Here is a 12563-nt window from a genome sequence, read left to right as displayed (position 1 = left end):
CAGGAAATGTAAGCTAATGTTAAATACAAACAAAAGAGTATCTGATTTTAACCCAACAGGGAAAAAGTGCTATATTACAATTAGGTGGGTATTCATGGTCATGATAATGTTTGCCATGGATTAAGAGTTTTCTTTGTGCTGGGCATCATGCTACATTCTTTGCTGGTATTTCTTATTTAATCTTTACAACAGCCTTGTTTTCTTAGTGTTCCTCAGAGACAGTGAAATGACCTGCCTGAGGTCACTTGTCCTGTAGCATGTGGGGCCTTCCTGGTTCTCAAGAGCTTGTTCTTATCGCTGCTTTTCATGCTTTCCTCACAAGATCTGTGTGCCTTCTCTTTGGCCTGGGTTTGGGGAGGGTCTCCACATGACCTAAGTTCTGACCCTCCCCTCACGATCACTGCCTGCTTTAACCTTAGCCCTGCATGTCGGAGAGCCTGGTTGTGGGCAGGTTAGTCCTCTGTGCTTCTTCGCAGGTGTGGGATGATCTACATGGAGCCCCATCAGCTGGGCTGGAAGCCCCTGAAGGATTCGTACATGGATACCTTGCCCCACAGCCTTAACGAAGAGCACAAGGAATTGGTGAGACCTGGAGGCCCCTTTGCTTTTTCCACCCCTTTCCATCTTCCTACTCCCCATCTCAGGGGCCTCCTAGAAACATCCATTGTTTCAAGTTGGAAAAAGTGGCTGGGAATTCAGTGACTGTCCTAACTGTTTACCGTTTCTCCAACTTTCTTCTTCATGAAGTGGGGATGGTGTGACACAGTCCCTTTTCCTTTCTATCCTTGTACTTTCTTGGTTCACCAGTGGGATATGATACTGAGGAACATTCTTTATGTGACTATCTTGAGAGACACTGTCCACTTAGTAAAAGTTTATCTAGAAGTAAGATCATGTGAGGAAGAGATACAGTCCTTCTTGTCCTGCCATTCCTCATCTTTGTATTCTGAACTCTGCTAGAACTGGTTGCAAGTGCTTTGTTTGTAGTTACTGTGAGTGATCGTTCTCTTCATCCCTCCCAGTTAGAGATGGGAACATGCGGGCTAGATGGTACCCGACCACACTTTCCAACTGGGGAAGCAGAAAGGGAGAGCCCTTGCTTGTGGAGTCTCTTTTCCTTTTCTGTGTTCATGAGGAAAACACTTAAATAAAAAGAGAAAAAGGAGCCAGGTAGGTGACTTGAAAAAAAAAACTGTTAATGAACTTGGGGATACAAGAAGCAAGGATGGTTATGTCCCCACGGTACAACTTGTGAGTTCCTAAAATGCAACCCCAAATTGAGCTCTGCATTTCTTATGGTTGCTTTATACAGGAATCTCTCCTTTATAAACATTCAGCATTCATTTGTAAATCATTTGTTTACAATTCCAAATGTGTTTTATAGAAACAAAATCAGATATGAAGGTACATCGAAAACTCATGGAAGTAAAATTAGAAGACTTTATTTTGGTGCCAAAAAAAAAATTGTGATCCATGCATAGCCTTTTCCTAATATGTTTTCCCATGAATTTTTTGAAGATTCCCTGTACAATAGTTGGGACCTGCACCTACCTCATGCATCCTGTAGCTGACTGAGAGTATCTCTAAGCCTCTCTGAGCAGCCAGCTTGGAACAGTAGAATGGGGATGGGAAACAGACAACCTGGCCTTTAGGATCAGCAAGGAGAGAGTTGAGATACAGGTCATGGTACCTGTCAACTTTTCCTGACACATCTACACTCGAAAGTAATCAGCAGTCTTACTAGCATCCCCAGCCTCCTGAAATGAATTTTTTTTTTTTTTTTTTTTTTGGTAAATCTACTAATTTCACAAAGCTTTCTCCTCTCAGGTCAATGACATGTTTATGTGGCTTGTCCAGCCCTGCCTAGAATTTTGTCGTCTTCAGTGTAAGTTTGTAGTACAAACATCTCCTATTCACCTTGCCTTCTCAATGATGAGGCTGTACTCCTCTCTGCTTGGTAAGTGCTACCCAGCATTCCTTCAGTCACGTGGAGGTTGGTGATGATGGTTGCACAACAATATGAATTTACTTAGTACCTTTTTTTTTTTTTTCAGATTTACAGAGAGAAAAATCCTCCATCTGCTGGCTCACTCTTCCAGTGGCCGCAGATGGCCAGAGATGAGTTGATCTGAAGCCAGGAGCTTTTTGTGGGTATCCCACTTGGGTGAAAGTTCCCAAGGCCTTTCCCAGGCTACAGGCAGGGAGCTGGATGAAAAGTGGGGCATCTGGGACACCTACCAACACTCATATGGGATCCTGGCGCAGACATACAAGGACTTTAGCCAGTAGGCTGCTGCGCCGGGCCCTACTTAGTAGCATTGAACTGAACTCTTAAAATGGTTGTGTTGGTTGGGGCTGGCATTGTGGCACAATGGATTAAGCTGCCACCTGTGTTACCAGCATCCTATATGAGCACCAATTGGAGTACCAGTTGCTCTACTTCTGATCCAGCTCCCTGCTGAAGTGCCTGAGACAGCAGCACAGTATTGCCAATGTGCCTGGATTCCTGCCCGCATGTGGGAGATGCAGATATAATTGCAGGTTCCTGGCTTCAGCCTGACCCAGTCCTGGCCATTGTAGCCATTTGGAGACTGAACCAGCAAATGAAGGAAGGTTTTACTGTCTCACCCTCTCCCTCTCTCTCTCTCTCCCTCTCTTTTTAACTCTGCCTTTAAGTGAAGAGGTTTTAAGAAGCGGTTACAATGGTAAATCTTATGTTACATGTGTTTTGCCACCATAAATAAACTATGAAAGGATCTGACAGACACTACCAGTATCAGTCACCTCACCAAGCCTTTCATAGGCCAGAGTAGCCAACTCACAGGTTTTCTGTCTGGGGCACTCTCCACCTTGTCCTGAGGCTCTCCTCTCTTACATTTAGATGAAATCAAGCAAATAGAGGAGGAGGAAACAGAATTATATGAAGGTCTATCAAGTCAACAGATCTTCCTCTGGCTTCAAGGCCTGTTCCTCTTCTCCTTGGTGTGGACCATCGCCGGCACCATCAACGCCGAGAGCAGGAAGAAATTTGATTTGTTTTTCCGCAACTTGATCATGGGCATGGATGATAACAACCCAAGACCCAGAAGTGTCAGGATCACCAAAAACAACATCTTTCCTGACAAAGGTAATTTATCAGTTGTTATGTTCCTCTGAAATAGTTGGAATCCTGAGTTACAACCCCAACCAACTATAAATTATAGGAACCCTTTACAAAAGCCAAAGAATGTTCTGAGGTTTTTGGGTGGGTTCACCTCTTCATAGCTGAGTGGTCCTCATGTCATGAGTTTATGATATATTTAAATTATTTAAATGCTTTTTAAATTTTGTTTTCAAAAATTACTTATAATTACATAACCAAAATAGAATGAGGAATATAGACATTTTTGTTTTTCCTACCCTCTTCCAGTCTTGTTCTGTATGCTTACATGGTACATGTGGTAATAATGATGTCAACATTTCTTTAGTTTTGACACTATATTCTAGTATATTGGTATGGCCTTGATTTTGATATAATTATATGTAGATATGACTATAATAGAACTAGATAATACTAATACTATAATTAAATTATAATACTATAGCATATTGATATGGCTTTGATGATTTTCAAAATGATCACCTTAATGGCTATATGCTCCTGTATGTATGTGTATGTGTGTCATATGTGAAAATACTGATTTTTTAAAAGCAATTTTCACTAATTTTTGTCCTACCATCTAAGAAAAGTATTCAATAAAATTTAGCAAATACAGAGAAGGGAATACAAGAAGATTGAGACCAGTGTTGATCCCATTATCCAGAAATAGCACTTTGTATGGCTTTATTTTCAGGCTCTTTTTAATGCTTCCATAACAAAAAGAGGATGATTCTATAAATATGTTCTAAATAGCTGTGGTGTTTGTAATTATACAAAAAGTATATGAGGGAACTTCCAAAGGCCAGAATAATGTTGTATATATCAAGAAGGATTTGGGGGAAAAAAAAAGAAGGATTTGGGGTATATAGATAAGTACATTTGCCAAAATGTAGTGTATGTATACCTAAGGTGTGCATTTTATTGTAAATTTTATATCCCATTGGAGGACCTGGATTCAGTGCCTGGTTCTGTCCCCTAGTTCAAGCATCCAGCTGGTGTAAGGCTCAGGAGGCAGTGGTGGTGGCTCAAGAGACTGAATTCCTGCCGTCCACATGGGAGACCCAGGTTTAGTTGTCATCTCCTGGCTCAGCCCTGGTGCAGCTCCAGCAGTTGCAAGTGTTTGGGGAATGAACCAATGGAAGGGATGGGAACAAACTCACTCTCCCTCTTCCTCTCCCTCTGTTCCTTTCCGTTTACCTTCTTTCCCCCTTCTCGAACCCTTTTCCTCTCTCTCTCTGCATTTCTCAACATAAGTAATTTTTAGATCTCAAATAAGTAATTTTTAAATAGTTTTGTGCTTTACATTTAGGTATTTGAACCCTTTGAATTAATGTTGATGAAAGCTATGAGGTCTGTATCAAGCTTTTTAGTTTTATTTTGTGGGTAGATATCTGATGGTTCTAGGATCAGATTCCTAAGATCTAAGGCTTAACCTACTTTGCAATGTGATCTGAGGTCGTATGATATGTATTGGCTGAAGTGTTTTTATTTCCCGGAATATGGTCTGTCTTGGTAAATGTTCTGTGTGAGCTTGAAGAGAATATCTAGTGTGCTGTTGGGGGAAGAAATCTATTAATGTTCACTATTTTGCTATTTTTTTTCTAACTGCTTTTGTCAGTTACTGTGAGAGGGCTGTTGAAGCATCTGACTGTAGTATTGGGTTTGCCTATTTTCCATTCAGATTCTACCAGTTTTGCCTCATGGATTTTGGCATTCTGTTCACACTTGAAATGTAGAAATAGTGTCTAATTTAAATTAAATCTCTTTTTAATTAGAAGTGAAGTTGTATAATAAAGTTTATTTTCTCATGGATCTTTGCTATTCTGTAGGTGTTGGTTTTGTTTTTTTAAAAATATTATGTCTAAAAATATTATGTCTACGTGTAAATAATCTTTTGTTTGCAGGTGTTTTGTCTGGAATGTGATATGTCCTCAGCTAGCAAAGGAAAATTTTATTCTGTGGTTTCCATCTGTCATCTCCTCCTTCCTGTTTTTGTGTGTTTTCCCTGTCAGAGTGGACTTTTCATTTTAGGATAAGACACATATTTGTTTTCTTTACTGTCTAATGATTTTAATTCTGGTTTGTATCTTCTGTCTGCTTTGGTAAAAACTATAAAAGCATAGGCCATGGAATGAAATTGTCAGAATTTGAAAACTGGCTCTAACAACTACTTTGATGACCTTGAGTTTTAATTCCAAAATTTGGACAACAGTAGTAGAATTTATTAATGGAACTCTTATAAAACTTAAATGAGTTATTATACACAAAATACTTAGAATAAAGCATGATAACTTTCTAACAAATGGCTTAGAGGAAAGTTCAGAGATCGTTACAATACTATAGATAGAAAAGACACGTATGTTGAAATAATTGCAGAGAGTATGAGCAGCCAGCATTGGATCTGGCACTCATGTGGGATGCTGGTACCACGGGCAGCATTTTGGCCATAGTCATCAATGTATCAGTCCCACATTTCATCTCGGTCTTATTTTCTTCTGCTAGACCGCAAGTAAAATTAAATTTAACATCTTTATATAAAAATACTACATTTTAGATGATCCCATACTTCCATGATTCTTTCTTCTATCTTTCCTTCTGTCTTCAATGTTTGTGTGCCTGAGAAGAGGTCTAGGAGGGTTGCTATCAAATTATTTCTGGGTGTAGGATTTGAATGATTTACTGATTTTTTTAAAAAATGTGCTAATATACAGAGAACAAATTGCAAGTATTTCATAGGGACAGTTCTAAAAAAACTATTTCCCCGTTGGATTTTTCAAAAATGTTTTAAAATACTAGCTTTTAACGTTGTTGAAAATCAATGTTAAAGTCAGCATCTATCATGTTTGATACAAGCAAAAAGGTGAAAAACGTTTCTCCAATTTGTATAGTTATCGATAATGTGTGAGTTTCAGTACTGCTGGTTACACATTCACAAGGCTCTAGACAAAGCAGTCTACCTTAGAAATGATCTGAAGATTCCTCCTGTGCTAATGGCATATTCTGTTTCTTTGTGTCCAGGGAGCATCTATGATTTTTATTTTGTCAAACAAGGCAGTGGACATTGGGACACATGGACAGACTATATAACCAAGGAGGAAGAGCGTATTCCTGCTACTGCGAAGGTAAAAGAGGATACTTGGTTATGGAAATTGGGGTTTCCAGAATTAGCCAAATAATTTCCCAGGTAAAGGAGTGAACAGTCTTCTGTGAACACTTTTAAGAGCTTTCTTTAAAAAATTAAACAAGAGCAAGAACCTTAGAGTCAGAGAAACCCAGAGCCCCTACTCATTCTGTCTACCTCATTTTACTCCAAACAAACAAACAAACAAGCAAACAAACTCAAAGGAATGATCAGAAAGATGTATTACTGGACAAATGGAATAAGCTGATCATTGTGTGTTGATATTCTGATTATTCTCATTATAGTGATACCAAGAAGGTCAGCAGTTTGTGTCTTGGTCATCTCAGCAGAAAAGAATGCTTTAAATGCTTGGAGAAAGAGTTCCTTGATCAAAATTCTCAGAAATGAGGTTTTTGATTAATGGGTTTTCTGGTTGGCACACGATTCACCTACAATTTCTGTTGCATTTCAATCCTCGCGGAAAAAATGTTCCAGATCTACTTCTGTTGATAGAGCTTAGTGAACATAATTTATCTTTTGGGAATAGTTGTAAATCTTTCAGGCCCAAGGAGAAGTGGTAGGTGGTGGATGAGAAAGGGAGAACATTGACAGATATCTGACTACCCTTAAGGACAGGTTAAACAAGGTTGGCATGTGCTGACTTCAGGATACATCCTGGGGGGTTGAATGTGATAAAAAAAAAAAAAGCCCCAACCCTGGGGTCTTAAACTTTAATTATTCATAATGAAGCCAGGGATTTGAAATATTACTGTATTCTTACAGATGAACGAGTTGTGTAGAAAACGTTTTTAGTTTTTCAGTTCTGCTAGAAGTTTTCTCCTATCAAAACAAAAACAACTGTCCTCGTCCCTGCAAAGTCCCTGCCTTGATAGTGAATAGGCATAGTGAACTTGGTTTTGCATTCAGCATCACTACAGCAAGTGAGCTAACTTTCTCGTAGCCTCCATCTTTCCATCTGTATTAATATATTCCTGTCTCAGAAGGTTACTGTGAAGACTGCGCAGAGTAATTTAAGCAAAATCTCTAGAGCCCAACACCTGTCAGTTCTCTGTTTACATCAGTTCCAATGCTCTATCTGCACTTACTCCCATGGTCAAATTACTTGTGGAAAGAAGCCAGGTCTTTGCCCACAAGGATCCTCATGTTGCGTAGACTCAAGTGGCACCATTTGCATTAGTTATGCTTTCAGGAACATCATTTACACGAACCTCAGGGTGAATGGTATTTCCTGGAGTTGTACAATACTGTGGCCCCATGTTCACGAATCCCTTTCATCCAAAACATACAAGGAGACTTCCACATGGTAATATATGTCTTCCTGACTCTTCCCTTGGCTCCCTTGGAGGAACTAGGTGTGGCCAAATGGCTGATAATCCAAGGTAATATCTGCAACCTAAAGTAATGATCCAGAAGTCACAAGCTGAGCCCTCAGAGTACACTTCGGATCAGAATACAAGGAAGAGTGTGTGAATAATTGAGAATGCAGATGATTGGGTGGGAGTGGATCTTGCAAGCAAGGATCTGGTGTTGAGAAAAGCGGGAGGAATAAGCATACGAAACGGGGCTCCAACATCACACCTAAGCTTTCTGAGGCAGCAGTGTAGGTGACATTTGGGAGGTGGACCTTTCCTGAGACAGACAGATAGGGTTGGTTTGGAATGGTCATTTAGAGAAGTGGCAGCTGTGGACCAGTTTTTACTGTAACTGTTTATCAGATCACAGCTCAGTAGTCATGAAATGTCAACTTTAGAATCAGACAAACTGATATTCAAATTCTTACAGTTCCACTTACATGCTGGATTAACTTGGGTAAGTTACAAATGAGCTCTGGACATATTTCCTCATGTACAAAATGGGGGTGATAATGCCCACTTTTGTAATGCATCATCTCGTTTCATCCTCAAAGCTCGGCTGTTATCCCCACTCTGCAGATAAACTGAGATCAACTCCTAGAGCAGTTCAGCATTCAAGATCATGAAGATAGACTAGGCAGAGCTAGAGTTCAAATCCAGGTCTCTTGACCACCAAGACCCAGTCTTCTGGGCCCAGGACCAAGATTCTCCCTTTCCTGTCTTTGTGGTGCAGGTCTCAGAACTCATCATCCCCACAATGGAGACAGCCCGGCAATCCTTCTTCCTGAAAACTTATCTGGACCATGAAATCCCAGTGCTGTTTGTGGGCCCCACAGGCACCGGCAAATCAGCCATCACCAATAATTTCCTTCTCCACCTTCCCAAAAATACCTACCTGCCCAACTGCATTAATTTCTCTGCCAGAACTTCAGCCAATCAGACCCAGGATATCATCATGTCCAAGCTGGATCGTCGGCGGAAGGGTCTTTTTGGTCCGCCCTTGGGGAAGAAAGCAGTGGTGTTTGTGGGTAAGGCATTGGCCTGCATATAGATATGATTAGTTTTCTGCCCCAAGCTACGGGAAACTAGCACTTCCTGTTGTGGGATCATTATACAGTTCTTTTTCTCTAGAGAAAAAGTATTTCTGGTTAATATAATTCATATTTCTTCTCTTAAATTTACCCTTTCCCGGGCCTGGCGGCGTGGCCTAGTGGCTGAAGTCCTCGCCTTGAGCACACCGGGATCCCATATGGGCGCCGGTTCTAGTCCCGGTAGCTCCACTTCCCATCCAGCTCCCTGCTTGTGGTCTGGGAAACCAGGAGAGGACAGCCCAATGCATTGGGACCCTGCACCCACGTGGGAGACCTGGAAGAGGTTCCCGGTTCCCGGCTTTGGATCGGCGCGTACCGGCCCGTTGTGGCTCACTTGGGGAGTGAATCATCGGACGGATGATCTTCCTGTCTGTCTCTCCTCCTCTCTGTATATCTGACTTTGTAATAAAATAAATAAATCTTTAAAAAAAAAAAAAAAACTTTACCCTTTCCCTTGGTTTTCAGTGAGGAGTAGTTCTAGAAGGAAACTGTGATGTGTGGCTTCTGGCATCTCCATGAGAAAATGAACCTCTGTGCCATTCTGTCGGATAATGTTACCAATAAATGAAGGAACCTAGTTTTTGCTCAGGAAGCACACGAAGTTGTGTCAGGACTTCACCTCTCTACAAAGCACTGTATTTATCTTGCTAGAGCCTGTGAGATTGTTTATAACCATTATAATTTCGTTAGCCAGTCAGTTAAGGCTCCTGTAAGTTAAAGTCCTGTTTAGGGTGAAATATCTAGAAAATTCTGGAGCCGTGACACAAACCTGGATTTCTTATAGACAAGTACACTGTGTTTTCCATTATCTTACTACTGATGCATGGAGTTTCTCAGGAGCTTTATTGATGACCCACTCTTCTGGGTGATCCCATGCCCTGTCTTTAAGACTCATGTATTACTAGTAAATTGCACCTAACTGTGTCCTCAGCAGTTAGCATCAGTTCCTTTTTTTTTTAAATTATTTATTATTTAACTTCAGTAATTACATTGTATTATGTGACACAGTTACATAGATACTTGGGTTCTCCCCACCCCTCCCCAAACCCTCCCACCATGGTGGATTCCTCCTCAGTTCCTTAAATCCTAGAATCCTATTTTATTTTCTTTTCCTTTTGTTTTCTTTCCTTCCTCTTCTTTTCTATATAGTTCTCCCTTAATATTTTTATGGTATATTAAAAACCAATTTAATCTTTGCAGCAAACAAGTATGTTAAACATCTTCATGTGTAACTCTAGGTGTATTTTGGTTTCACCTCCCTTTTCATCGTTAATAAAATTCTATCTTCCCAATAAAGTCGTTATTTGGATTAGATGAGATAATGCATATAAAATTCCTAAAATGTTATCTGATACAAACTGAGCACTCCATCTACATAGGTTGAAGAAATTAAAGGGTCTTCTATTTTATTGAGTGCCCCCTATAAGCCTGGACTTTGTAGGGAAATGTAGTCTCTGTGCTCAAGGAAGTCATGATTAATTTTTACCATTTTAGTCTGTTCATGTAAAACCCTTTATCCATTATGGTTCATCTGTTTCCTTCTGGGTGAATTAAATGTTCTGTTGGCTGGAAGCTAGATGTGTTCCTCATCATTGTATCTTCAGCAACTTACAAAATGACTACCATACAGGAGGCAATCAGTTAAAGGAGATGGGAAAAAGTTAAATATCTGTTGATGCCAATCTATGCATCTTATAGTCACAAGAGGCAGAGATCTCAATAAGCTAAGACAGCCCAGAACCCAGGGCTGGGCAGGATGTCCACTGACTGAACCCTGCCTGGAGCAGGGATGGGACAGGCTGGATTCTTCCCAGAAAGGAAATTGTTGTCTGTTACTTTCTTTGAGAGCAGAGGATTCCCTGGAGTTAAAGTATGCGGCTGTGGCTTCTTTCCCCAGATGACCTCAACATGCCAGCCAAAGAGATATATGGGGCCCAGCCCCCCATCGAACTCCTGAGGCAATGGATTGACCATGGTTACTGGTTTGACAAGAAAGACACAAGCAGGCTGGACATTGTGGATGTGCTGCTCGTGACAGCCATGGGACCTCCCGGGGGAGGAAGGAATGACATCACTGGTATGTGAAGGAGAGAGCTCATTTGTCTTGTCTTCTGTATCCCAGCAGAGCTGAGCCGCTTTCATGAGTGGAAGTTTGGTGCAAGGTACTCACTGTGTCTAGGAAGAATAGTGATGAGTAGTGTGTTGAGGCTACACTCTGGACGTGGAAGAGCTTCAGACTTCAGGTTGTCTGTTGTGTGCAATAGGATGGGAAGATGAAAAGAAGTAAGGAGGCTTTAGCCAGGTCCTAGAGAAAGACTCTCATATGAAAAAAGAGGGAGTTCCTTGGGCCCAGTGCAATAGCCTATTAGCTAAAGTTCTCACCTGGCACACACCAGGATCCCATATGGATGTCAGTTTGTGTCCCAGTGATCCCACTTCCCATCAAGCTCCCTGCTTGTGTCTGGGGAAAGCAGTTGAGGACAGCCCAAAGCTTTGGGACCCTGCACCCGAGTGGGAGACCCGAAAGAAGCTTCTGGCTCCTGGCTTCAGATTGGCTCAGCTCCAGCCATTTGCAGCCACTTGTGGAGTGAATCATTGGACAGAGGATCTTCCTCTCTGTCTCTCCTCCTTTCTGTATATCTGACTTTCCAATAAAAATAAATAAATCTTGAAAAAAAAAGATTGAAAGTAGATTATCAGTTGCCAAGGACCATAAGAAAATTGAGATGGATTGTAAAAGGCTACAGTGTTTCCTTTAAGAAAAACGAAAACATTCTAATATTGTCTAATGGCTGTACAACTCTGAATATACTAAAATTGGAATTTTGTGTTTTAGATGAATGAAATGAATTGTGTGATATGTGACTTACTAGATAAGGCAAAAATATATAACTTCTTGATACAGCAGATTTTGTATGTAGCATTCGCTAGACATGAGAGAGAAAGAGACCCTAAATTAATAGTGGTTCATCTGGGCAAGGAAAGGATGGATCTGATAGAAATGTGAAAGGAAGATGTCTACTTTCTACAAAAAAAAATATTCTCAATTGTTTGATTATTTATGTATTGTCTTTAAGTTTTAGGAATAAGAGTGACTAGACTAGCTCTGTTAGCCAAAATTTCTGCAAGCATGGTATATCCCATTGGTCTACTGAGTAATGTAATTGCCGCTCATTGCATGTGGCTCTTGACCATTTTGAACTGTGGCTGATGAGAGTGAGGACATCCATTTTAAGTGTTATTTAATATGAATTAATATAAGTTTAAATAGTTGCATGTGGCAGAACACTGCTATGTTGGTAAGCATAACTCTAGAACATGAAGACAAAGGTTAATCCAACTTTCCTATATCCCATAGTCACCAAGTACAGGAAGTATATTTACATACACGTGTGTGTGTGTGTGTGTGTGTGTGTGTGTGTGTGTGTGTGTGTGTGTGTGTGTTCCAGGACGATTCACTGGCCATCTGAATATCATTGCCATCAGTGCCTTTGAGGATGAGATTTTAACCAAGATTTTCAGTTCTATCGTTGACTGGCACTTCGGGAAGGGGTTTGATGCAGTATTCTTTAGGTAAGAGCCTGCTAATGTCCTCCCAGATGTTGGCCGGGAGATTCTCAAGCCTGGTTCCCCCCTTGACTTGTCTACCTTCTCCCTTCGTTCCAAGGACTGGAAAGATGCTGGTACAAGCCACTAAGACCACTTATAGAGCTGCTGTGGAGAACTTCTTGCCAACCCCCTCCAAGTCACATTATGTCTTTAACTTGCGAGATTTCTCACGGGTCATCCAAGGAGTGCTGCTGTGCCCTCACACCCACCTGCAGGTCAGCCACAGTTAT

At 40.8% G+C, this 12563-nt stretch overlaps 1 protein-coding gene across 1 annotated transcript in view; it reads left to right on the top strand.

Annotated features, from left to right (window-relative positions):
• Positions 1-12563, top strand: part of DNAH3 (dynein axonemal heavy chain 3) — a 126985-nt gene that overhangs the window by 75502 nt on the left and 38920 nt on the right. The window contains exons 38-45 of the mRNA XM_036492811.2: positions 477-582; positions 1828-1957; positions 2882-3127; positions 6158-6261; positions 8367-8661; positions 10622-10801; positions 12174-12297; positions 12392-12548. Coding sequence (XP_036348704.2) covers positions 477-582; positions 1828-1957; positions 2882-3127; positions 6158-6261; positions 8367-8661; positions 10622-10801; positions 12174-12297; positions 12392-12548 — 1342 coding nt within the window. The remainder of the gene's footprint in view (positions 1-476; positions 583-1827; positions 1958-2881; positions 3128-6157; positions 6262-8366; positions 8662-10621; positions 10802-12173; positions 12298-12391; positions 12549-12563) is intronic.

Source organism: Ochotona princeps, chromosome 24, assembly GCF_030435755.1.
Source record: "Ochotona princeps isolate mOchPri1 chromosome 24, mOchPri1.hap1, whole genome shotgun sequence".
In the NCBI taxonomy this organism is placed as follows: domain Eukaryota; kingdom Metazoa; phylum Chordata; class Mammalia; order Lagomorpha; family Ochotonidae; genus Ochotona; species Ochotona princeps.
This window is presented reverse-complemented; position numbering and strand designations above follow the sequence as displayed.